Below are 27,808 nucleotides of genomic sequence, written 5' to 3'. Positions count from 1 at the left end.
CATTTTTAGCACCACGAGCTTGCCCCACACTGTAAAATCAGCACAGACGGCACCCTGAGGCGTGCCAGAGGGGGCTGCTTCTTTCTTCTGCTCGAGTAGATTTTATACTCGAGCATCAGCTTTCACAACATAAGTGGCAACTTCCTCAACACGAGTAGTAGTGACCTGTCGCAACGGCCAGCATTGAGAAATGCTGCCGGGAGGTTTTTTCTTGCTTGTGCTCGCCAACTTAGCAGTGGCGAGCTGCGCGTTAGAAAAACTCTGCCACATGGCGGTTGGTGGAGTTTCTGTAGGCAAAACTCTGCAAACTCCAACGGCAGAGTGGAATTTACCACCAACTCCTAGAAAACACCACCCTAAGGCTGACAAGTCTAACAGACAGTATCCCAAGTCATACAAGATTCCAAACGTTAGTAATTCTCATCCATTTTCCCAACACATATTTTCTTGCTGCTCTTACGCAATGTTGTTTTAAGCTAGCGCACAAAGACCTTTCCTGGGCTGTTCTCATTCTAAGGAGACCTGACCAGGCTGTTCGGGCTGAGCGATCCATATTGAGGAAGGAGCAAGGCAGATTTGCATATGATTGGTCTCTGTCTACAGTAGCTCCATGGGAAACAAAATGATGGGCTGGAATGCTTCCCATATGATTACCAGTGACTGGGATTAATTCAAGCATCTCAGTCATCGCTTTTTCTTTCTTTGTAAAACTTGTGGACAAAATCATTCCTACTCTCCCCTTTCTCCTTACTTGTTAAAGGCGCAGGTCCTGTGACTGTCTCCTCAATGTGCAGTAGTACAATGAGCTGTAGGTCTTGCTGTCATTACTCATCATTGGCTTTCCGCCATACTTTCGAATCCTATTAGCACGAGGAGACCAAGATCTGTCTCTGATTATTCTTAAACATGCAATTCTGGGGAACACTGCTCCCAGGGCATTATCCAAGAGGTATTTATTAAAGTGAGGAGGTAGAGGACAAAGTGTTAAACTGCATGCTGCCGAGAAACCAACTCTGGCCCAATACATATTCAGGACAAAATATCAAATTAAAAGAAAATCTTTAAAAATGTTTAATGGACTGAGAGATATACACAAAGCAGACACATTTGTTTTATGTTTCAGCTGTTTATGGTTTATTCACTGCAACTGCATATGAACTGTATATTTTTATAAGTTTGACAGGCACACTCTCTGCTTGCTAGGCACAAAACTTTAGTCTATCACTGATTTCAAGTGCAGTAAAATAAACCTTGTGTGATGTGCTAACGCTGTACAAGAAAACAATAAATAAAAATGAATAAGTTAGTATATAACTCCTTTATACATTCCCATTTTTTCTGACTCTCCCACTTACACCCAGGACGCTGAACGCGTTTCTGAATTGCAAAGTCCCATACACATTGCTTTGCAGACTCGAATGGCCTACATAGCCATCTGTTCATGAGGTTGATAACCCGTTCATTGCCAATTCATCACAGATGAACTCCACAGGAAGCTAATCCTGGATTTTCTGGTAATCTTACTTTCATTTTTTTTTCCTTATTCCTTAGAGTATCCCCATTACCCTTCTACTTACAGGCACCACAGAATGTGTAATATATCCTGCTGAGGCATCCAGCAAGATCCTAATCCTCCCCTGTCATAAAGCTCACATTTCAATCTGATTGTCTAATTTTAGTTCTACAACTGCATTAACATGAAGGTCACGCATTGCAAAAAAGGCCCAGGTGGTGATAATTTGCATTGATGGGGAATGTGGTACAAAGTTGCTTTATGACAGTGACCATAGCCTATACCAGGGGTCTCCAACCTTTTCTGGAACAAGAGCTACTTATGTTCAATGTAAATCATCCGGAGCTACTAGTATTATTATCGTTGTAATAGTGGCAAAAACAGACACAAGTACATTAGCGGCCACCATATGCAAGATTACCAGCAGTGATCACCTTAGTAAATCAGGCAAGATTCCCAACAGTAACGTAAAAAAGGCGTTTATCAATTTTGAATGTCTCAGTATGGGTATTACATGACAGCTGAAATACCCCTGGCACCAAGGTTTGTGATATTAGTAATTAGTCTTCTCAAAGCCACATGATTTATCACTCAAATATCAGCTTTAAATATATTTTGAAAAATTAGCCATTTTTCTCGAAACATTAGCTATTGAGTTCTGAAAGTACATGCATTTTCATCTCAAATGCACAATCTCAATTTTGGTATAAATATATTAATAAATAACAAATGGAGGACACTGTTCCAAAGGCAGGGTCAAAAAATCGCACCCATATGCCTTCTGCTATGAAGAAGCAGAAAAGGAAGGGAAGTCCTAGATAGGGCGGGCCCATCGCACAGGGGAAAGAACATGTCTTGCCTCATGTTGCCCTCACACACCCCGAGGGGTGTCATGCTTCATCATCGGGCATTTGCTCCTCGTTGGGCCGGCGCTGCAATTCCCAACGGGTCCCCCGAAGGGTCGCTTTAGCGGAGATCTTTTAAGGCATGCCGGATGGTGCATGAGGGTGTGTGGGGTGTGGGTCCTATATGAGGGTAACTAGGTGTGTGCACAGTGAATGGATACTGACAAAGGGTAACCTATGAACGGTTATTTTAATGTAATAACCCTGTTGGCAGAATAAAAACTCTCAATTAGAGTGTAATCCCAGATGGCATATTATGCCTAGGTATCAAAAAAGGTCAACATGTTTCACGCCTCTGTTGCCCTTAAGGTCATTGGCGCTTCTTCAGGACCAGGATATAAAAATTAGTGAAGTGCACGTGATAATTAAGAAAAAATTGAATACCCAAATTCTCGGCAGGGCGGGCCATTATGCTGCTCCTGACCGAAACCTTTTCTGCTTCTTCATAGCAGAAGGCATATGGGTGCGATTTTTTGACCCTGCCTTTGGAACAGTGTCCTCCATTTGTTATTTAATGTTATTTTGGGGAGCATGGACACTGGACCATTATCTGGCTCCCTGGTCCCCCCCTCTTGTTTTTTGATAAAAGAAATATATTAATGCAATCAAGTAAAAGCGTATCATTTAGTAGGCTGAGCTGCACACAGGAGAGCTACTCACAGGTAGTTGGAGAGCTACAAGTAGCTCACGAGCTACTAGTCAGAGAAGCCTGGCCAATACTAATCAATACCCAGCTATGTTTTTCGGACTTGTACCCTGCTTTACTTGTTCAAGGGGGTGCATTTGAGGTGCCTGGGGCTGGGAAACACATGGTTTCGGGGTTTGTGGTATAAAGACATTAACAGGTTTCCCCCTTGAGTCTGCACAGCAAAAAGGAACAGCTCCTATCACCCTGGCCTAAACCAATAATATTGTAAACCTAGTTCGAATCAAATGCTGGCCATCTGTTGATATCCAACCACAATGAGAAATGTTGCTCCATGATGCCACAGTCAATAATGAAAGATGAAATCAGCAAGCAGCGCTACTGTTTTCTCTGGTACGCCCTGAACCCAAATTTGTAAAAACGCAAGGTTGTGGATGTCTTCACGCATTCTCAGTTAAATTTAGCGAGTGCTTCTCTGTGTTTCCATCTCTTCTCTAATCCATTGCCACTGGCCTCTCTTTTAGACATCTCTGTTTTGCCCTCTTTATCTAACAAGCATTGGCAAAGTCAATAGGTCTCGCCTATGCAAATGTCTATTAGCCATGTTGTACACTAGTGTGGCTGCTGTTCTGCATGGCTAAAAGCTAGTGGCACAGAGTGGAGTGGGGTAGATTGGAGTGGGGTCGACTGGGGTAAAGTGGAATAGGGTATATTGGGGTAGGGTGGAGAGTAGTAGATTGGAGTAGAGTGGAGTGGGGGGATAGTGGGGTAGAATGGACTGGGGTGGATTGGGGGTAGATTGGTGTGCAGGAGTTGGATAGATTAGTCAGGTAGATTGCAGTGGGGTAGATTGAATCGAGGTATATTGGGGTGGGGTAGATTGGGGAGGAGTGGGGTAGATTGGAGAGGAATGGGTAGATGGGACTGGTATATTGTGGTATAATGGAGTATAGTGAGGTAGATTATGGAAGAGTGGTGCGCAGTGGACTAGGGTAGATTGGAGTGGGGTAGATCGGAGTCAGGTAGATTAGAGTGGAGTGGGGTACAGTAGCGTGGAGTGGGGCAGATTAGGGTGGAGTGGGAGGACTGGAGTGAGATAGCTAGGAGTGGGTTAGATTGCTGTAGATTGGAGTAGAGTGGGGGGACTGGAGTGGAGTTGGATAGAGTGGTGTGGGGTAGATTGGGATGGGGTGGGGTAGACTGGAGTGCAGTAGATTGGAGTGGGGTAGATTGGGTTAGGGTTAGGTAGATTAGAGTGGAGTGAAAAAGACTGAAGTGGAGTATATTGGGGTAAATTAAAGTGGACGGAGTGGATGGGACAGATTAGAGAAGGGTAGTTTGGGGTGTAGTAGGGCAAGGTAGACTGGAGTGGGTGGATTTGGGTGAAGTGAGTTAGATTGGACTGGAGTGGGGTAGATTTGAGTGGCATGTGGAAGCAGTAAGTAGCGAGTGTGAGAACCCTTCTCGCTCTTAAACCATTGTTTTATCCTCTTTTAAAAAATGTTTTAATTTGCTGTTACTCCTCGTTGAACTTGTGTAAATAGCGCAGCTGCTCCTTTTTAAAACTGTTGCTGCAACACTTAGGCGTTTTTTTATCTGGACAGTTGGTTGCTAAAATCTAAAAACCTCACGCTCTGTGTTTAAGTCAGGCACCTTTCCTGCACGATCCCCGGTCCGCCACAGTAATCACCGATTGTGCGGAGGGATGTGACTCCTGCCCCCGAAACTCCCACTCCCAGCTTGCGTAACCAGCTGACACAGCCACACTACTTAGTGGCATGTGTGAGCGGACGTGCAGAAGCCGTAAGTAGCGCGTGTGAGAACCCTTCTCGCTCTTTCCATTGTTTTATCCTCTTTTTCATTTTTTTTACATTTGCTGTTACTCCTCGTTGAACTTGTGTAAATAGCGCTGCTGCTCCTTTTTTAGGTCTTGCAAAGGCATCCCATTCGCTGCCTCTCAGAGGCATTAAGAAATCAGTATTACTAGTGAAACTTCACCTATTGCGTTTCTCTTTGTTTTGTCGCTTGCCATTGGTGAAATCTGGCATTGCTCTTCTTATCTCGCTCATTTTTGTCTAATGGAGGAAGCAGCATCGACCAACTACAGTTAACTTACGCTGAAAGGCGGTATATTTTAATGTAGGGACTACTTCTTGGTTTTTTGCCATGGCGCCTGGTTTGCGCATACGTTTAATATGCACGGCCACTTTCCTTGGTGTTGCACGGCTGCTTTCCTCATATGGCGGCAGGGTTAGTCTCTGCACGGGATAGCGACTCACTGGCTACCCCTTCTAATGATGCCGTCTTGTTTGCCGAACATCCGTTTTTAAGCGAAAACGTTCAAACTATTTTCTCCTTTATGTAATACTCCGCATTTCAGCACAGCTCAAAGGGAAAATATATACGTTTTCTGCATAACGCCTCTTCAGGGTAGAAAGCGCTATATAAAGTGAACTCTTTTCCACGAACGCTCCTACCTGCATGCATTTCAGTAGGCAGCTGGACACTAGCCTTCTAAGCATATTTTGTGATATCAGTAGGTGTGACTGTACTTATCAGCAAGCCGCCCCCCCCCCCCCCCAGTGCAATTACTTTTCAGCCAAGGTCCATATAATTCCTTTCCACGTCTGCAGACTAGGCAATGAGAAGCATTCTGTGGTAAATATGGTCATTTTAATCGTGGGCCTTGTTTTCTCAAATGTAAAACAGAAGGGATGCGATAATAGGTGAAATGGTATTGCATTGAAAATGCATTTAAGTAGTGCTTCGTACCGCTGACTCGCTGCTGGGAAGCTTTCAGAGAAAGGGTAGCACGCTGCTCCATATGTTGATAGTTGCCATGCTGTTGAAATGGTATTTATAAAGCGCTTACTACCCCGAATATCTGTTCAACAAAATACAGGAGGTACAGACTGTCCAAAAGAACTTAGGGCAGGACGGTGCTCTCCCCTATCTACCCCCATAATGCCAAGCCACATTTCCCAGGTCAGTGCGTTGATGTCTGACATCCCCTGGTAGAGTGCCTGTTTATGTTTCTCCCCCTTTCTTCCACTGTCCTCTCATAGTGTCCCCTGCATACTTTCCTCAGGTTGGTGTGAAAAGACTCTGAGACGGGCAGCGCCTTCCCTGATACCTGACAGCCTAGGATTGGGTGGAAGCTTGCAGCATGGGTAGCACCCGGGACACCACGACCCCTGCGGTGCGACCAGTGCATGGAATGGGAGGAGCGGTTCAAAAGGATAAAAAAACACAGAAAGGCGTTGACCCTGTTCGTGCCATAACAGCCTTCAGCGTCCCTCCATCTCCAAACATCCACCCACCCCCTCTAATTTCTTGAATTCCTGCATTCTCCTCTCTGTTTTTGTTTCTCGGCGGTTTGTCCCCTCTTCTTGTCTGCCAAAATCCCAGGCAGATACCCAAGCATTCACAGCTTGTCTGTACCTCAAAAACATTCGCACACATGGTCAAACGCTATACACACACACCTCCACATTCCACCTACACCCACATGCCTCTCACACACATACAGACCCATGTCTCATAAGAGTGACACATTTCACACAGACATCTTTTCCACATTTTCCCAACCACACACATCCTACGTGAAAACCCTCACAACCTTTACACACACCAACACACGTTTCTACATTCCACTACACCCCTCACATATAAAAAGCACAGCACTCATATGCGCAGGCCACAGATTCTCCACAAGTAGACCTTTCCCACATACACCCATAACCTTCACACATACTTTCCCATCCACCCCACAAACGTCCCATCAGCCATCACACACCAGATTGGGTTTCCGGAAGAGGGGGCGAAGACCCAAAAATAATGTTGCCATATGAGTATACTGGCAAATAAATAATACAGTGTCACAACTAAGGGGCATGATTCCATATTACAATGCCCATCCGTTGAATGATCTCATAATGGGTCTAAAAATCCAAGCAGACATCATCAAACAAAGGAACATTTTACAATGCTTTTTGCTACTGATTGCTTGTGATGCAAAACGGGACAAATAGAACTGTTCTTTTCGCTTCCTTGGATGTATGTGTTTATGTGTTGGTAGTTGTATAGTGCAAACTTAGCTCAAGAGCAACAGAACAGTGAACGACGGCATGCCCCCCTGGGAATGCAATAATTGGGAGAAGGTCAAATGTGTGCACTGTCAGGTCAGCAGAGGTGCTCTTTGAAGAAGTGTGTCTTCAGCTTTTTGTTTTAAATGTAGCAGAGTTGGTACTGATAGGATATCAACAAGCATTTGCAATGCAATAGGTCTCGCATTCACCCGAGTTCCAGCTATTGCCATTGTAAATGACAAAGCCTTTTATTTATGTTTTAAAAACGAAAACAAAAATAAAAGGCATTGTTATTTGCAATGTCAATACCTCAAATAGCGTAAATTTTCAAAACCAACACATAGATAAAAGGTTTGTCATTTACAATGTCAATAGCTCAAACTTTTGCAAATGCGAGACCTATTGCATTGCAAATGCTTGTTAAAACTGTTGCTGCTACGCTTAGGCATTTTTTATTCTGGACAGTTGGTTGCTAAAATCTAAAAACCTCACCACTCTGTGTTGAAGTCAGGCACCTTTCCTGCATGATCCCTGGTCCGCCACGGTAATCACGATTGCGCCTTGGGACGTGACTCCTTCCCTGACCTTCCCACTCCCGGCTTGCGTGACCAGCTGACACAGCCACATTACTTAAGTGGCATGTGAGAGCGGATGCGCAGAAGCCATAAGTAACGAGTGTGAGAACCCTTCTCGCTCTTTAACCATTGTTTTATCCTCTTTTTAATTTTTTTTAATTTGCTGGTACTCCTCGTTGAACCTGTGTAAATAGCACTGCTGCTCCTTTATAAATCTGTTGCTGCTATGCTTAGGCGTTTTTTGATCTGGACAGTTGGTTGCTAAAATCTTAAAACCTCACCGCTCTGTGTTGAAGTCAGGCACCTTTCCTGCACTATCCCCGGTCCGCCACGGTAATCACAGATTGCGCGAAGGGACGTGACTCCTCCCCCGACCCTCCCACTCCCGGCTTGCGTGACCAGCTGACACAGCCACACTACTTAAGTGGCATGTGTGAGTAGACACACAGAGGGCACGCCGCCGGTGCGCCAAACGCAAGCCCGTCTGCGCCCGTCCACGCCCACACGGGGCCAGGGAACACCCATTATGCCCGTTTGGAGCCTGCCCAGCCCTTGCGATACTCTGGCAGCGGAGAGGCCTCCGACTGGAGCCTGTTACCACTCATTACAGGCAGGAGAAGGGATTACACGCTGTAGAGGCTGCCCTTTTAGTCTCAAACCCTGCAATACTACACCCCAGCAAGACCACATGAAGCTCACCCTCATTAATTGCAGATCCCTCGTCAAACATAAAATCGAAATTCATGATTACCTCATTGACCACCAGCCTGATGTTATGCTCATCACCGAAACCTGGCTCAGTGAGGACTCCGCCCCCGACATACTAGAGGCACTCCCTAATAACTATGGCATGCTCAAGCAAGAGTACATTTTAAAGCGCTTAGGTGGAATAGCTATAATATTCCACTTGTTCCTCAACTGCACGCTTGAAAAAGCTCAGGTAGGCAGCTCAGAGGCAGCTTTTTTTAGCTTAAGGAGAGCAAACAAGACCGCAAAGAGTGGTCTCCTAATCTATCGCCCACCCAAGCCACTGAACGATTTCACAACCAATCTTACAGATTTAGCCACCCAACTAGCCCTTAAATATACCAATTTTATGGTCTTAGGTGATCTTAATGTCCAAATAAAGGATCACCTCAAAACTGAGGCATAAACCTTACGTGAAGAACTTGCCAGCATACAATCAGAACTTAAATCCGTGGCACCAACACACCGCACAGGCCACCTGCTAGATCCCATCTTCTCAAACCATTTGGGCATGGTGATGGAACAACCAAGCCCTGTTCCATGGTCCGATCACCACCTCATAGAATTTTGTATACCCCTACCTAAACAACGCCCTATAAAAAACACTGATCCTACCCTTCCATGTAGGAATTGGTCCAAGTTTAACTGCAAGAGTTTTTCCAGAGCACTCCAGAAAACTCCACCTCTACTAAATAAAGACGTCAATCTGGCTAATGACTCAATAGATAAGTGAACAACAGAAACACTTGATGAAGCAGCCCACTGGACCACAAAGACCCCTAAGAGAGGGTCTAAATCAACTCCCTGGTTCACGGAAGAGCTCAGAAGTGCTAAACAGGGAGGTAAGTGCCTAGAACGTAAATGGAGAATAGCTTTCTCTAAAGAATCGAAAGAAGCTTATAAAACAGCACCGAACAAATACTACTCTCTTCTCAAAAAAAGGTGTCTATGTACTACAAAGAGAAAATTGACATGGCAGAAAATTCCTCTAAAGAACTGTATGCCACGCTGAAAGAGATCTCGTCTCTGGAGAGAACACTCACTACACCTATCAGCTCTGAGAGTGATGCAATGTAATTGCAGATTTCTTCCTTCAAAAAGTATCCACTATATACAACTCCTTCCCTGAGGAAGCACGTAACTGCCTTACTGAACCTAAAGAGGAATCTACTGAGCTGAGTTTGCCACCCTTGAGCGAGTTTTTCGCCCCTCCTCCACTGGTGCTCAAGGAAATGGCTTTACAAATCAAATCTGGCTCCCCGCGGATCCAGCGGCACCAAACAGAATAAAGGAGGGCATTGAATTGATAATACCCAAAATACAGCAACTAATAGACGCATCCTTCAAGTGCGGAGAGGTTCCTAGGCCATGGAAACATGCGACTGTCATACCTCTAAAGAAAAAGCCCTCAGCCAATCCGAGCAACTGGATAATCTGCGTCCCATCTCCTTGCTCCCCTACATATCTGAACTCGATGAAAAGGCTGTGAATAAGCAATTAGTGGAACATATGAACTCACACAACCTTCTACATCCGACTCAGTCAGGTTACAGAGCATCCTTCTCTACCGAATGCGCTCTCCTCTTTGCAACACCATACGGAGAAGGGTGGACACTGGTCAGATGGTGGCCTTGGTCCTGTTGGACCTAAGTGCCACCTTCGACACGGTATCCCATAAACTACTCACCCTTCTTAATCTATATATTGGACCATTGGCTAAGATTATGGACAACTACAAGATCTCCCTGGTGTCGTATTCTGATGACACACAGCTTGTGGTGACCCTGGGACAAGACTCCAGTGAGTTAGCACTACAGTTTTCTTCCTGTCTCAATGATCTGGTCTCATGGATGTCAAACAACTGCCTTAAATTGAATGGTAGCGAGACAGAGGTCATGATTGTTGGGAAATCTCCCTCCATCTGGGGTACAGCCTGGTGGCCCCAGACACTGGGACATATCCCCGAACCCAAAACCGAGGTAAAAAACCTGGGAGTGTGGCTCGATCCTAAACTCTCGTTTGAGTCCCAAACTAGAAAGGTGGCAGGGAGATGCTTTAGCACTCTTAAGATGCTAAAAACAATCCTAGACATTCTTCCTGTATCAGCAAGGAAAATCATAGTCCACACTCTGGTGACCTCGCAACTTGATTACGGGAATGTCCTATATCTGGGTGCACCAAAAGAGTGCGTGAAACACCTCCAACGTATTCAAAATGCAGCAGCACGCCTTGTTCTTAATCTACCGAGTCGTGCTTCAATGACAAAAGCTCTCGATTCCCTCCATTGACTGCCAATCGAGAAAATAATTATCTTCAAAGCCATGTGTTTCTGTCATAAGAGCCTACAGGGGAAAGGCCCCAGCTACCTGCACGATTTTCTCACCCCGTACAATCCTAGCCGCCAGCTAAGATCGACAGGAGCGCAGTTACTCAAGATTCCCAGGATGAGGAAAGCTAGGATGGGCGCCCGATCTTTTGGCTACCTAGCAGCCAAGAACTGAAACACACTCCCTTTCTGGTTACGCGCTGAGAAATCTGAACCAGTCTTTCGCAGATGACTGAAAACCTGGCTGTACAAACATTTGTCCATTTTCTCTCCCACTCTTGCTGACGTGCTTCTAGCTGTGGGACACACCTTTGGGGTAGCCAGGCGCTCTACAAATTAACTATTAATATTATTATTATGTGGTAGTATGGAGTGAAGTGGAGTGGGTAGACTGGGTAGAGTAGAATGGAGTGTAGTAGATTGGGGTATAGTGGAGTGGGGTGGATTGGAGTGGGTAGACTGGAGTGGGATAAATTGGGGAGATTGGAGTGGAGTGGGGTGGAGAGGAGTTAGATTGGAAGGGAGTCAAGGTTAGAGTGGAGTGAGATAGATTGGGGAAGACTGTAGTGTAGTGGGGTAGATTAGGGTGGAGTGGGGTAGACAGGATGGAATAGAGTAGGGTAGATTGGAAAGGAGTGGGTAGATTGCAGTGGGGTAGACTGATGAGGGAGCATTGGAGTGGGGTAGTTTGGAGTGGGGTAGACTGAAGTGGGTAGAGTGGGGTGCAATACATTGCAGCAGGTGGAGTGGGGTGAAGTGGGGAAGAATGGGGTAGAGTAGATTGGAGTGGATTAGATTGGAGTGGAGTAGACTATGGTGTGGTGGGTTTGTAATATGGTAGATTAGAGTAGGGTAGATTGGAGTGGGGTGTGGTAGATTGGAGTGGGGTGGACTGAGGTGGAGTGGAATAGATTGAAGTAGAGTGGGGTAAATTTGAGTAGAGTTGGGTAGATTGGAAGAAAGTGGAGTGGGTTAGATCGGGGTAGAGTGGAGTGTTGTACAATGAAGTGGGTTAGACTAGGGCATTGGGGTAGATTGGAGTGGGGCCGAATGGGGTATAGTGGGGTGGATTGTAGTAGGGTGGATTTTAGTGGGGTAGATTTGAGTAGGGTAGATTGAATTAGGGTAGATTGGAGTGGAGTAGACTGGAGTGGTGCAGATTGGGGTGGAGTGGGGTAGATTGGGGTGGAGTAGACTGGAGTGGAGTGGGGTAGACTTAGTGAGGTAAATTGGGGATTGAGTGGAGTGAGATATATTGGGATAGATTGGAGTGCAGTGGATTGGGGTAGATTGGAGTGGAGTGGGGTAGATTAGAGTGGAGTGGAATAGAGTGGAGTGGAGAGGAGAGGAGTAGAGTGGAGTGGGATAGATTGGGTGGATCATGGTTGGTTAGAATGGAGTGACGTAGGGTAGACTGGGGTGGAGTGGGTTAGATTGGAGTGAGATAGCTAGGAGGGGGATAGTTCAGAGTGGGGTAGATTGGAGTGGGGTAGATTGGAGTGGATGGGGTTGATTGGACTCATGTAGGTTGGAGCAATGTAGATTGGAGTGGGGTGGATTGGCGTGGGGTGGATCGGAGTAGGGTAGATCGGAGTGGGGTAGAGTGGAGTGAGATATATATTGTGGTAGATTGGAGTGCATTGGATTGGGGTAGATTTGAGTGGAGTGGCGTAGATTGGAGTGAGCTCAATAGAAGTGGGATAATTTGGAATGGGGTAGATTGGAGTGGGGTAGATTGGAGTTGGGTAAATTAGAGCCGGGTGGATTGGAGTGAGGGGGATTGGAGTCAAGTAGATTGGTGTCGGGTAACTTGGGGGAAGGGTAGAGTAGATTAGAGTGGGGTGTATTGGACTGGAGTGGGATAGATGATTTAAGTGGCATGTCATAGATTAGAATGAGGTAGAATGGGGTACATTGGGTAGAGTGGAATGGAGTGTGGCAGAATGGAGTAAAGAGGAGTGGGGTATATTGGAGTGGGTAGACTGGAGAGGGGTACATTGGGTTAGAGTGGAGTGGGGCAGATTAGAATAGAGTGGGGTGAAGTGGAGCTGGATAGATTGGAGAGGAGTGGAGGGAGGGAGATAGATTGGGGAAGAGTAGAGTGGGGTAGATTGGAGTGAAGTGTAGTGGGGTAGTAAGGGTCATGTACAGTGGGTTAGACTGGGTGAATTAGAGTAAGATACATTGGAATGGAGTGGGGTAGATTGAAGAAGGGTGATTGGAGTGGGGTAGTTTGGAGTGGGGTAGATTGGAGTGGAGTAGATGGGTAGATTGGGGTGGGGTAGATTGGGAAGGGGTAGATTGAAGTAGAGTAGATTGGGGTAGAGTGGGGCGAGGTAGATTGGAGTGGGGTGGGTTGGATTGGGTGGAGTGGGGTAGAGTGGAGTGGGGTAGATTTGAGAGGAGTGTGGTAGACTGAAGTTGGGTAGATTGGAGTGAAGTAGAGTGGGATAGATTTGGCTAGAGTGGAGTGGAGTGCGGTAGACAGGAGTTGGTAAAGTGGAGTGTGGTAGAGTGGAGTGTGGTGAATTGGGGTAGATTGGAGTGTGGTAGATTGGGGTGTGGTAGATTTGTGGTAGATTGGAGTGCATTCAATTATGGGGGGTGGGATAGATTGCAGTGGGGTAGAATAGAGTGGAGAGGAGTTGGATAGATTACAGTGGAGTTTGGAGTAGAGTGGGGTCAATTGGAATGGAGAAGTATTAACTGGAGTGGGATAGATTGGAGTGGAGTAGATTGGAGTGGCGATGACTGGAGTGGATTTGGGTAGACTGGAGAGGGTTGGATTGAGGTACATTGGAGTGGGGAGGATTGCGGTAGACAGGAGTGTGGTAGATTGGAGTGGAGTGGAGTGGGGTAGATTTGAGTGGGGTGGGGTTGATTGTGTTAGATTGAGTGAAGTGGCATGGTGTGGCATGTGCATGGTGTGGTAGCGCACTGCCATTACAGAAAAACATTTCAATTAAAATGACCATTACATTTGCACCGAAACACGGTTTTACTGCACAAAAACGATAATGTGTGCAAACTCATCACCTAGTGTATTGATGTGCTTCGATCATATTCAAATATTTGTTTCCACCACACTACAGAATTACAAAGAAAATGTGCATCATTTGTACTAATTCTGATACATTCAGAAACATCAGCAGAGTTCATTTATTTTTGTTGTGTGCTAGAATAAAAGAACATCCTTTCTCATCTTACATAGGTACTAAACACCAAGCTCCCTAAAAAAACAGAGCCTGACATTTGACCTCTGTCTTTGAATGCACAGCAACTGTAACAAGATTTAAAGGCCTATTTACAGAAAGCGAGTTTGTGGAAGAATACAGTAAATATGGTTTAGGCAACTAGAGGACGGACTGAACCTGGAGAGCCTAAAGCAAATAAAGTCAGCAAATTGAAGGTGAGAAAATGTGAGTTACAAACCACAAAGCCAATGGTAATCAACGAGCTGAATGCATGCCTAGGTCAGCTTTCTGAAAGTCCCCAAGATGTCTTTAGCAAACCATATGGCTGTGCTGTCTGGTAGGCTGTGACCTAAAAAGAAAAATCAGTTTTCTCCTGATTGTATCCCTCTGTTCCCTCTTACCAATTCCCCGCACAAAGAGCTGTTCCTTTCTGCTGCACAAAGTGCTCCTGCTCCACTACTATATGCCGTCCTCCTCACCTTGACCTGTATTGCTAGTTTCCCTCCTAACCCTTACTACCAGCAGATGAACAAAGCCTGTCTCCCCTAAAGATATCTCTAACCCCCCCCCCCGACTATGTTTGAACACCCTTGAATGGAAGCACCCAAGCTTCAACTACTCTATTCATGATCACACCTCTTGATCCAGAAGACCTTCTTCATGTTCTTCAAGATCTCTGTTGCAACCCAGGCACTACAAACATCCAAAGCTCAAAAATTTATCTTGGAGGCAAAGTGACATCATGTGTCCCAAAAATTAATTCTCAATTTTTTTCGCAGTTTTCCGTTGCCATGGTAAAACATAAGGATATAAAAATGAAAATAGCAAAGGAGGAATGCAGGTTACAGCACAGCATAAATCAAAGCGGCTATGCAAATGAAGATACACTGTATGCATTACTTTAAAATTGCAGTCAGATTATCAATGCACTCATTCCTAAAGTAGATTAGTAAAAATATACCCAATGAATCATCACCTTTGAACATGGTTTAACTTTAGTCTATTGATAGCTTCTGAAGAAAAAAACAGGACAACCCACATAGCAACAGTCTCCACTGGTACCAAAAATATGGATAAGTAATTAAAAAGCTTCTGCGCGCAGTGGCATTCACAGTGTAGGTACAGTAAAAGAAGGTTTCTGTTCCTAAACATTAAACGTAGCAAAGTTGTAAGCTACACACTGCGTGATATCTGAAAACCATGTGAAGATACTACCACATGTGACGTCATGTTATGCAGCATGTCTCCCACGTCACCACACAAATGTCTAGCATAATTTCGATGATGTGCTTCTAGGTGGCTTAGTAAATTCTCCCAAGCAGGAGGGGGAGTTGACCTTCATTTACTCACCCCACCCACCACCAACACAAATCCCCAATGCTTCCGGATGTTAGCCTATACCCAGAGGGGCCATTCATATTTTCTAGGCATAATTTAAGTATCTTCTGGTGGTAGCATGAAATCAATAGTATACCACACAGACATTTGGAAGATCACAAGCGTATAGCTCTCATCAGCAAAATTGCCATATCTCTGGAAAGAGTTCACCATGACACATGACACGGGGGACCTCTCACTAAATAATTTTATTTCTATTTAATTTGGCATATTTATAAAGCGGAATCCTGGGGGGTGATGGTGCGGAGTGCCATGCTGGTAATGCAACAGAGTGACAAATAGCCAAGTAAAGGAGAGGACTATGATTATTCCAGATCTCCAAAGCACGATTTATCAACCCCAAGGGTATCCAGACGCTGGGGGTTGTCGGAGAGATTAAGTGAGCTAATGCCCAGAGTCACATGATGCAGAGCTGAGGGATCAAATCGCGAGCCCTGAGCGATGGAGTCAGCCACTCTGGCCGCTGCACCACACCTCTACCATGATCCCGAGGCTGTTTACCTGAGTTGGGGAAGGAGGTGAGGGGCGAATTGTGGTACCAGTGAATAATGATAAGTGATGTCAACCACGGCATTATTTCTTCAGCTGCTGCTAGAAGCCATAGGCCAAGATTAGGTTTATTTCATTATCCATACTCATGTTCATGGCTTTTGTTGGCGCAGATTTTGTTGACATTTCTAAGTATCCTATTGAGTATTACCACTCTGGTAGTTCTACTTCTTAAGCAGAGTAGGGTCAAGGTTAGCATCCCCAGAACCTGCCTGCAACAAGCCAGAGTTTGCAGTCAGCAAACTTTGAAGCAATGGCGAAGGCAATGATGGTGCAGTGGTACTGGTGCCAGTATGGATGCTCACTAAACTCAAAGCATTAAACTTAACAGTGCAGCGATCCTTGTTGCATAATCAATATTTTTTGATTAGGTTGACCAGCACTAACAGATTTGCTGCTTCCCGATGCCTTAATTTCACCCTTGGCTGCATTAGCTGGCATGTTTTCGCATTCCTAAAGGTTTCAATTTACTAATGTGTGAGATTCCAATGCACTATGTGATACTTGAGTGACATTTAGGCCTGGGTGGATTGTGCTACGCGGAACTCCGTGAAGTGACCAAAAAACTCCACCGCGCTACACAGAGTTTCGCAAGGGGCAGAGTGCGTTAGGTCGTGCCGTTTGCACTGATTTTTAGCATCGGGTGTTTATCCCGCGCTGGAAAATCTGCACGAACGGCACCATGTGCAGCGCAAGAAGACGCAGCTTCTTCATGCCGCTCAAGTACATGTTCTACTCAAGCGGCAGCTTCTTCAACACAAACGGAAGGATTCTCAACGCAAGCTGTAGCAGTCATCCACGGCCACCCGCATTGAGAAATCTCGCCAGGACGTGGTCTAGACCACTCGCCAACTTAACACTGGTGAGCGCAAGCGAGGAAAAACGTAGACTGTGGAGTGGGAACAACTCTGCAAACTCCACAAGAGGAGCAGAATTTCACGACCAACCTAGTGACATTTGCTTGAGGAAAAATACGCAATGGAATCCAAGTAATAGGATAAACAACAGAAAGCATTAGAGAAATGGCCTCAACACTCCTTTCACACCCCTGGTTTACCTATGGATCATCAGTAACCTACCGCCCCTATCATGATCACATTGAAAGCATGATATTAAACAGGTATTTTACAGCAATCTCAGGGTCTCGGCCTATTTGCAAAGGCTTCTTACATCTGTTTACAGCACAAGCAATAGATTTTTCTTTCCAGTATTGTGAACCAGGTTGTATGTATTTCGTAATAATTTCAGGTTGGAATGCTATATACATTAACAAGGCAACTGTACAACTTAGCTACTCTAGCCACTGTCCTTGAAATGGGCAGTTACATATTTATGCGAGCTCTGTGTGGCTAGTGCTCATTTCTAAATGACCAAAGACACATGCAAGTATACATTCTTGGAGTAGATTCTCATTTCATGGTTGGGTGTTACCTCTTCCGGTGAGGCAACCCAGGCTACAACCATCAACTAATGCAGGCTCTTATCAGCAGGCTTAACCTGCACACTACAAGAGTACGACTTTGACAACACTACACCTCCCATTGTTTTTTGTTGTTGAGATTATTCAATTATTTGAATTGAACTACATCTAGACAAGAACTAGCATGCGCTGATGTGCTGTGACAGCCTAGGACAAAAGAAGTTGTGATCTGATATTAATTGTTGTGAAGTGATTGATTGGATTGATTGATTCAGCGATTGACTGACTGATTTGAGAGCTTAAATAGCACTTGATTATCCCCCAAAAAGGGGCCTCCTGGCAATATAAAAGTAAGTCATGTGTATTCCTACCACCCCCTAAAAAGTGTGGAGTTTCTCAAGCTGAAACATTCCCAAGGTGCAGGGAAGGTCTAGGAGCAGGAAGCAGTGCAGACCCAGGCAGCTCATCTCTGAGATGTGTTCTACCTCACATTCAGCTCCTGTCTTGCTGCAGCCTGGCTTCCATGTGCGATGCAGGTCAGCTGTTGAAAGAGGGCTCAGTGGTCCAGTTACAATTTTGAGATTCAGTAAAGGGTTCCATGAATAGGAGCATACTGCATGAAACCATCCACAGACTGCCTAGAACATCTGCAGCACTAGCTTGAGTGTGCATGCTACTGAGGGCGACAGTGGGAGAAGAGAATGTCTGGCCTCAGACCTCCACCTGCGCCACACAAAGAAGTAGCACTTATAATGAAATGGTGCAAGCATGCTGAGGTGGAGAGCAGAAATGAAACTAGATCAGCAGACATCACACAGTCAGTTTTTGGGTTCCTCCTGCGATGTCCTGGGTGGCTTCTGCCTCTGTAGCTTCATTCCAAGATGTGCCCAAGCTCCATTATATACGATCATGCTGACTGGCAGGTTCGGTGCAGGGGGCTGAGAAGTTTTGGGCATCAGTTTCCTGGAATTCTTCCTTGGTGCGTGAAGCATAGTGATGGTGGTGTGATGTTGGGCCCAGTGGCATTACATTAGCCCCCACAGTGCAGAGGGGCCATAAGCTTCAGGCGGCACCCTCCGGTGTTGGGCATAAGCAGTAGACCCCTTGCCCGAGAGCTTCCGACTAGACCTGGACTATGGGGGTCCCCTCCACGTACTTTGCAGAGGTGACCTCCTCAAGTTTCTTTACGCCACTGGCTGGGCACAGTATCTGCACGTGTTACTTCCTGTGTTGCACGATGGCTCCCAGCACTTCATTGCAGAAAGATGGGGATTAGCCCACTACAGCCTCTGGAAACAGTGTGCTGTGTAACTACGACACCATCTCTCCTAAAACCTTTATATTTCAGTGAAGCCATATGCACTTCGGGCATCAATTTAAGGCTGCGTTACAAAGTCACCTCATTTTTTGGCTGATACTGGTGGTAACTGACTCTGACTGTCCCTGGGCTCTGCCTAACCAGGCCCAGGGCCAGTGCTGTGCTGAAAACACTTAGAATACAGTGAACACACAAATCTACACTATGGGTTAGAGCACCCCTATAATTAGCATGGCCTCCCTTATAAGGTACATAATAGGGTGGGAAGATTAAAACTACCTTTAAGTCCATAATATATAATAAGGCATGGAAGTTTAGAGGCCAGCAGCCCTTTCTGCACTTGCATGTGTGCACTGCAGAGAGCCTGAGGTCATTTTAAAAGCAGCCCTGTTTGCAGCACTGCTTTTATATGTAAATTGTGCCCAAACTCGACTTTATTGTTAGGGGCAATTAAACATTGATAAAATACAATTTTCTGGCATATTACATACCCACAGGGTCTCCCCTAGGTGTTCCAGGTGTCAGGGGAGTCAGGTACTTATAAGGAGGACCCTTATAAAAGAGGTTTGATATGCCTTGGGGATAGAGAAATTGCACATTTCACTTCCCTTCCCTGACCTCCTGGTCCAACGTGAACTCCATCCACTCAGGATCCCCATCAGACCCGTGCCCACACCACGTATTCAACAAAGCAGACACAGTCATCGCACCCCAACTACGGAAGATCATCAACATCTCCTTCGAAACAGCGACATTCCAAGAAATCTGGAAGCACGCCGAAATCAACGCCCTCCTCAAGAAGCCCAAAGCGGACCCCAAGGACCTCAAGAACTTCCGGCCCATCTCCCTGCTCCCGTTCCCGGCAAATGTCATCGAGAAAATCGTCAAAACACCTGTCACCTCGAACACAACAACATCTTGGACCCGTCCCAGTCCGGATTCAGAAGAAACCACAGCACAGAGACAGCCCTCATCGCCGCCACGGACGACATCAGGCGCCAACTAGACAACGGCGAAACAACAGCCCTCATCCTCTTCGACCTATCAGCCACCTTCGACACGGTCTGCCATCGCACCCTAAAGACACGCCTCCAAGAAGCCGGAATCCAAGAGAAGGCCCTCGACTGGACCACGTCCTTCCTCTCTGATAGAACCCAGAGCGTCTGCCTCCCACCCTTCCGATGCGAAGCCACCGACATCATCTGCGGCATCCCCCAGGGCTCAGCCCGACGCTGTTTAACGTCTACATGGCCCCCCTCACACAAGTGGCCTGCCATCACGACCTCAACATCATCTCCTACGCCGAGGACACCCAGCTCATCCTCTCCCTCACAAAGGACCCACACACCGCCAAAACCAACCTCCACGAGGGAATGAAGGCCGTCGCAGACTGGATGAGTAACAGCCGTCTGAAGCTGAACTCGGACAAGACAGAGATCCTCATCCTCAGACCCACCCCCTCAGCCTGGGACGACTTCTGGTGGCCGATCACACTGGGAACAGCACCGACACCCACAGACCATTCACGCAACCTAGGAATCATCCTCGACTCCTCCCTCTCCATGTCCAAACAGGTCAACGACGTCTCCTCCTCCTGCTACAACACCCTCCACATGCTACGCAGGATCTACAAGTGGATCCCGACCGAAACAAGAAGAACGGTGACACAGGCCCTCATAAGCAGCAGACTGGACTACGGCAACGCACTCTACACAGCCAAACACCTACGACGACTACAACGCATCTAAAACGCCTCCGCCCGACTGATCCTCAACGTCCCCCGCCGCAGCCACATCACCCCCCACCTGAGAGGCCTACACTGGCTCCCCGTCAATAAGAGGATCACCTTCAAGCTCCTCACCCACGCACACAAAGCACTCCACAACGCCGGACCAGCCTACCTTAACAGCAGACTCAGCTTCTACACCGCCACCCGCCAGCTCCGCTCCGCTCCGCCAGCCTCGTTCTCGCCACTGTCCCCCGCATCCAACGAACAACCTCCGGTGGCAGATCCTTCTTCTACCTTGCCGCCAAGACCTGGAACACCCTCCCTGCCCACCTACGGCAGACCCAGGACCTACTCGCCTTCAGAAGACTCCTCAAGACCTGGCTATTCGAGCAGAAGCGGCACCCCCCCTCCCCTCAGCACCTTGAGACCCTCACGGGTAAGTAGCGCGCTTTACAAATACATTGATTGATTGATTGATTGATTCCCTCATTGTAGTAAAGTTCTTCCCAAAATCAACGTTTGTTCTAGGAACACAGTGCAGAGATATGGAAATGAGCCATCATGGAGGTTGGTTCAGCTAGCTCTTGCTTCTCTGCTGAGACTTCAGCCATATTGAATTTTAGAAGAAAAAGGGCTTTCCGGAGGCCATTGTGCCACACTGTGGAGGAAATGGTCATGCTCTTGGGTGGTTCCCTGCACCTCACTGAAGTACCCTCATGCTTGACTCCAGAGAACACTGAATAAGTATCTGAGAGGGACAGAGCCTCTCAAATCTGCTGCTTGAAACAAGAGAAAAAGAAGTGTCCAAGCTGGAAGTTTGATTTGCACCAACCATGCCCTGCACTCTGACTGACTGTGCCTGCTGCACAATCTGGAACTACAGCCCTGTGGACTTGATTGCCTTCAAGAGGAATAAAGAGTGGACTTCCTGCAAGCTAGAGGTTAACAGAGCTCACCTGGACCATCATCACCAAGAATCCCCAGCCTAGAGTGTGTCCAGTGGATTTGTAAGTGTTTTGTCCAAGGGAGTGTGTCCAGTGGATTTGTAAGTGTTTTGTCCAAGTGGATAGTGGGAACTGAAGTCCCAAACTTTCAAGGACCATCTTGGAAATTCCATACCCTTGAAATGTGTTTTGGACACTTTGGGACCACAAAAGCAACTTCGGAAAGAAGTTCCAGAGGTTTGGAGAAGTTTGGAGCAACTTTGGAAAAAAGCTCCATAAGTGGATTGACTGGACCTGGCCAGCCAAGCCGGTGACTCTTAATCACGAGCCTGCCTGCCCTCCAGGTACATCCTGCTCAAAAGCTCCGGAGGTTTGACTTCCAGAGTTTATCTGGGAAATCGTCGAAAGCCAAGCCAGAGAACCCTCACCGAACCTGGCCTCATGAAGCCTGAACAGCCAAGTCAATTGTGTGTCTTTTGCTTTCTCACCCTAAGTGCGCCAGGTATGCTCAGACGTGAGTCCTGGGCTCACTGTGCCACTGGAATCAATCTATCCTGGCTGAAGAGGGGTGAAACCCCGAAACCGGTCCCAGGATGCTTGTTTCCGGTCCAGGGAAGACATGGCTTGGCAGTTCAGGCTGGACTGTTCCCATGAGTGGAGAAGTGTGGCTCAATGGTTAGAGCGGCAGACCCTGATGCAGAGGTCTGGCCCGGACCAGGATTCAATTCCCGCATCGGCGGGTCTTGGGCTCAATTTCCCCGGACCCGATAATTCTCGCCTCGGTGCCTATTCTAATCATGGGTCCCACTCTGCAACTCTGGCCAATAGCTTGCTTAATCTCCACAACGGCCCCAAAAGCGCTAGGATGCCTGGCTTCACCTTGGGGGTGCCCAGGAGTGGGCACTTCACAGGGAAAGGCCAGGAAGGGTTCCACAGCGGTATGTGCACAGCGCCTGAGAGACCCTTTCGAGGGTGTGCGGAGCGCTATATAAATGCACTACATTTACATTTATGAGGCACAGGGTCAGACTGATTTGCATATGGCCATGTCTGAACTGGAGTGGTGGAGTGAGCTAAAGAATGATGATGGATTAAACCCAGATCAGTTGACTGGGGGTGAGTGTTTGATTTGCTCAAGCGCTCCGTCCATCATCCCCTTTGGTATTGCTTTGTTCGCCCTAAGTTGGCAGGGTATGCCCAGACGTGGGTCCCTTGCTCACTTTGCCACTGATTCAAGATAGCCTGGCTGATGAGGGTTATGAACCCGAAACCGGTCCCAGGATGCTTGTTTCCGGTCCAGGGAAGATATGGCTTGGCAGTTCGGGCTGGACTGTTCCCATGAGGCACAGGGTCAGACTGATTTGCATATGGCCATGTCTGAACTGGGGTGGCGTAGTGGGCAAAAGAACGGTGAGTAATTGGAGGTATTCAAGCTAAGGCGCAAGAAGGTACTGTCTGGAGTCAAACAGTGAGGCATGGCAAATCCAATTCCTCTTTTCTTATAAAGTCCTTGTGCTCTGCACAGTTTGAGCTCTTTGGTGCTTTTCTCATCACAATTCAAAATGGACTATGAACATTTTCAAGAGGGTGTTAAGCCAATACACTTGTGTATATCATTGACAAGAGCAAGTGCGTGTTTACCTTCCTACAAATGAGCCTCGCAGGCCTGTTCGCTGGTCTGCACAATCTCTCCGATTGCCACACCTTTTGAAGTCATTGTGCAGACTCGGGTGAAATGAGAGATGCAGTTATGTCTTTGTTCGGTGCAGATTCTTAAAGGTTTAGGCAACCTGCGGATTTACTTAGAGTTAATATTAAACTGTTAATCCGGCCGTGACAACAGTTTTGATCCAGCTGAGAGCTCGGCTTAGATTCCATGGAGACCCTGGCCGCGCGCCCAGCGGCTGCACGTTCCACAGCAATTTCACGAGTCCCCCAGTCCGGCGAGGCATGGCCGCCCTGTGGATGCAACCGGAAACCGCTGGCACGAGGGGTGTCTGGGATTGCCACACGGTTGAGACGTCTGCACTTCTTGGGTGGAGGGGGGGAAGTGTTTAAAGCGGTGCACCCTTAGACTGTGGTACAGCCTTGAAAGAGCATTCCGTAAGTAAAAGTGCGTCTCACTACGCTTGAGTAACCTCTCCTTGCTAATGAGTATCTATAATTTGGGATGAATACTCCTGATGGAATAGTAACAAACCACTATAAACAGCGACACACAAAGTTTAATTTCTATTTTAAATGTCACAAAATGGTCCTAAACTTACTGAGGCGTTAAAAGCTTATTTGAGAGAAAAAAACAGAATCGGCTGTTTTTCAAATAACGATTAGCATATTACAATATTTTTTAGTAGAGATTTGTTCAAATGTTAAATTCTTCTTCTGAAAATTACATTAGTTCACTCATGCTGAATTTTGCGACGTTCCCTGTGTCATTGGGCAGAGTGAGTCTGGTAAAAATGGCATGAAACTGTGTGCACAGATCCTGTAAGATGTGTGTGGAATTCCCATAGGAGACATGTTGCACAACAGCAAGTCATGGTAGAGCACCATCACTACATCTGAGTTTATGATTTCAAATCTAGCTAACTTGTAAACCAGTTTTAGATATGGTTGACTAGCTAAAAGGCCTTCTAAGTACGTATAACTCTGCATTGAAACTCCCGACAAACAGGTCGATTGCGTTCACTAGTCGAAATTAATTATTGTAATATCTGCAGGTAGGAGCTCTCTTCATCCCTTCACCAACTTTCTGAAATTCTCCTCCCAGGGACGGTGCAATAGCCACATACCTGACTCTTGTTGGGGCGTAATATGCTCGCCCTCTCATGGCAGCACTACCCAATCTCTTTGTGGCAAAACAAGATTTCCAGTGAAATGTAACACATATATATGGTGATCTACACCTAAGCCATATTTCGGCCGCCTGTGTCATGGCAGTAGTTGTATTCAGCCACATGCACCACACACTCCCAAATGCTTCACAAACATCTGTCTATCCTATAGGGCACAAGGTCTAACAATACCCCAAATGGACTGACTACTGAAAACAGCCGACATGAGTTAGGCAGTGGGACAAATCACAGATACCCCACTGCATTACACCCCCAAGAAACAACCAATTTACACTTTACCCTCACACAGGTTTGGCAGGCGGATCAAAACGACAATCTCTCCATCAGAACACAACATAATGAAAAACCAAACATCCAATAAAATCCCACACCAAATGCTCTAGGCACCCACAGATGAGCCTCTATGGGCAAACCTGGACCCGCAGACACTTATGTCTGCAATTAAAAGAAATAGGGTGTCAAGTATTTGGCATGCAGGTGCTATATAATAACTCCTGACATCGCATCCAATGCTGTTTCTTTTCAAAATGGCTGATCATCATAAACCACAATATCCTGCGGCAAAACTGTTTATCGAGTAACTCCTGACCAAGGTTCTGAGGGTTTGATTCCCAAAGATTTTGCTGTGAGTTACTCTTGGAGTACTTGTGGCTTATTCCTGTAATCGAGGAGCAAGCCAGAATTACTACAGTATGGCACGCTAATTGATAAACAAATATTTGTGAACTTGACCCTTTATGCCAATATCTTCTGAATTATGACTCGTCTCCCAACAGTGGCCATCGACTGTTATCTTAACATACGAGAGGCGGCGCATCTTATTTAAGAAAATAAGAAAGAGACCACGTACCTGAGATTGTGAATTGATATTTGCCCCTTCCTTGATAAGAATTTTAACCACCTCAACTTGTCCTGCCAAAGAGGCGATGTGTAGAGCTGTGTTTCCTTTCTGCAACAGGAAAGAGTAAACATTTTACCAGGCTTGTACTTGGATGCTTCTCCTACAAGTGTTACATTAGACTGTATGTTTTACCGACATAAGCAGTACACTCCCAACGGCACAGTAAAAATGGAATGATAAGCACATTATATATATATATATATATATTATCTACTGGCGGTCGCCAGTAGATAGTTATAGTTAGGACCGTGTTTCCATAGGAAATCCGCAACATTCTATTTGGAATAACTTTGGCGCCGGTTGACGAATCCTCGCGAAATTTTCAAAATAGGTGGGGCGCTCCGCTCCGCTCCTACCCTGAAAGTCTCGGGGGAATTCATCAAGCGGGGGCTGAGAAAAAAGGGGGGTCCCAAAACGCGTTTTCCCCATGCATTTTCCCATAGGACCTTTAGTCCGAGCTACAGCCCGAACGGCTGAACAGAATTACTTGAAATTTGGCAGAGAGGTAGTCCTCAGGTCAGAGATGTGCCTTTTGCAGGTCTGGTGTAAATCTGTTCAGTAGGTCCTGAGAAAATAGCATTTAAATCAATATATATATCTGTAAGCGCGCTCCGTGCGCTTACGGTAAGCTTACCGTACGCGTACGGTGCCGTGCGCGAGCTCAATTCTGATTGGTGGTTACATGACTGTAAACATTCGAATCGGTCGAAATCAGAAAGTGTCGGCCGCCATTTTCTGTCTCTCGCACTGAAAAACAAAGGTGGATAACGTGAAAAGGGGGCAACGAAGAGAGTTGCAGACCCCCTAGCGTTTGTCAGGGGGTCCACGAAGGACCAAAAAGTATGAAAAATACATTTAATAATTAAAAAAAAAAATCGCGGAGTGCGCGTACGGTAAGCTTACCGTACGCGCACGGCAAAAAAAAAAAATTAAAAAAAAATAAATAAATAACAATCACATTTATTAAATAAATTGAAGGACCCGCAAGGGAGAAAAAAAAATTGTTACTGTGTAAAAAAAGGCGAGGCGCGCACGGTATGAACTGCGCAACGTGGGCGCGAAGCGCAGCGAGTGCCCACAGCGCGTGCACGGTGCGCGAAGCGCACCGTGCGCGCAGGGTGTGCGCACGGTGAATAACCAGAAAAAAAATAAAAAATAAATACATAACTTAGCATTTAAAAAAACGTACAAATTCACTGAAAAAACCATAGGTTTCACACACGTTATAGTTAGGAATTAGCATTTAAAAAACCTTGCAAATTCACTTAAAAAACCATAGGTTTCACACATGTTATAGTTAGCTGTACATTTCACTCGTAAAAAACCAATGAAATTCCACGTTATAGTTAGATCAGGTAACTATAACTTGCACGACCGCAATCCACAATGTGTCATTTCAGATGTCATCATTGATGTGAAGAGTGATGTCACTGACCATGTCATGAGTGATGTAATATGTGACGTCATCAGCAGTTTATTGTGGGCGCGCAAGTTATAGTTACCTGATCTAACTATAACGTGGAATTTCATTGGTTTTTTACGAGTGAAATGTACAGCTAACTATAACATGTGTGAAACCTATGGTTTTTTAAGTGCATATATATATATATATATATATATATATATATATATATATATATATACACACATACACACACACACCCGGGGCCAGAATGGATCCTTTTTTAATTTGTGAAGAATAGCTAGGGTTATCATTCAGATGGTTCTGGTTCGTGACTTTGTCTTTTGAGCTGGACTGACACTTTTGTGGTGTTGACAAGACTGCTGTGCATTCAGTTGGTCCGCTTTTGAAATACTGTGGCAAGCTAAAAATGAAGGACTGTTGTGCTTTCACAAGGGATTCTATGGGTTGTGATTATTTCAAGTATCTTTGTTAGAAATGGGATTGTGGTTGGTTAGAGTATGCACCTCAGTCAGGCAGGACCCACCACTCTGGTCAAGGTAAGGGAGTTACACACCCAAGATAACCCCTGCTACCCCCCCCCCCCCCCTTGGTAGCTCAGCAGAGCAGTCAGGCTTATCCCAGAGGCAATGTGTAAAGCGTTTGCACAACACACACACCAGTGAACCACTAGGCACACCACAAAGGGAGACTTCACACAAGGTTATATAGAAATAATCTTTCTATTATACATAAAACACATTAGACCACAATCACGCAAATTTCTTTGCCAACTAGGCAATTGTCATGACATCACATAGATCATAACTCACTTTGCCATAAGGCAAAGATCTTAAAAATCACAGTTAGTGTACTAAAGTAAATACTTTTAGGTTGCAAATGTCCTAAAAACATTGTCAATACATTATGCATACCACCATCACTCTACATATTATATCACTCCTGAAATAAGTCACATTGGCCTGTCACTGCAGGGCATAAAATGACTCATAGCACCACATCAGGGCATTACGAAAATGCAGCAGTTTAGGGTTAGGGCAACAAAATATAGGTGAATGCCATACTTCACAAGAATTACCGGGGTGCCCTTCAACATGAGTCCACAGCTCTACTGTGCTGTTTTCTACCAGCAATATGGTAATCTAGAAAAAGTAGCCCGAGCAGGATCGGGACCTCGGTCGAGGATTACCACCCTCCCCTGCTCTTGAATGCCGCGGGGGCCCGTCCTTGGTTCACCCCTCAATGGCCACCAGAGTAATGCAATGCCCCCAAGGTAT

The 27,808-nt window shown here is 46.0% G+C and overlaps 1 protein-coding gene across 15 annotated transcripts in view; it reads right to left on the bottom strand.

Moving 5' to 3' along the window:
* ANK2 (ankyrin 2) overlaps nt 1-27,808 on the bottom strand; it is a 1,556,458-nt gene that overhangs the window by 531,175 nt on the left and 997,475 nt on the right. For all 15 annotated transcript variants that reach the window (XM_085641446.1, XM_085641452.1, XM_085641444.1 and 12 more), the window contains one exon: nt 25,058-25,156. In XM_085641446.1, the coding sequence (XP_085497572.1) occupies nt 25,058-25,156 (99 nt within the window). The remainder of the gene's footprint in view (nt 1-25,057; nt 25,157-27,808) is intronic.

Source organism: Triturus cristatus, chromosome 2_2 (genome assembly GCF_964204655.1).
Source record: "Triturus cristatus chromosome 2_2, aTriCri1.1, whole genome shotgun sequence".
Classification (NCBI taxonomy): domain Eukaryota; kingdom Metazoa; phylum Chordata; class Amphibia; order Caudata; family Salamandridae; genus Triturus; species Triturus cristatus.
This window is presented reverse-complemented; position numbering and strand designations above follow the sequence as displayed.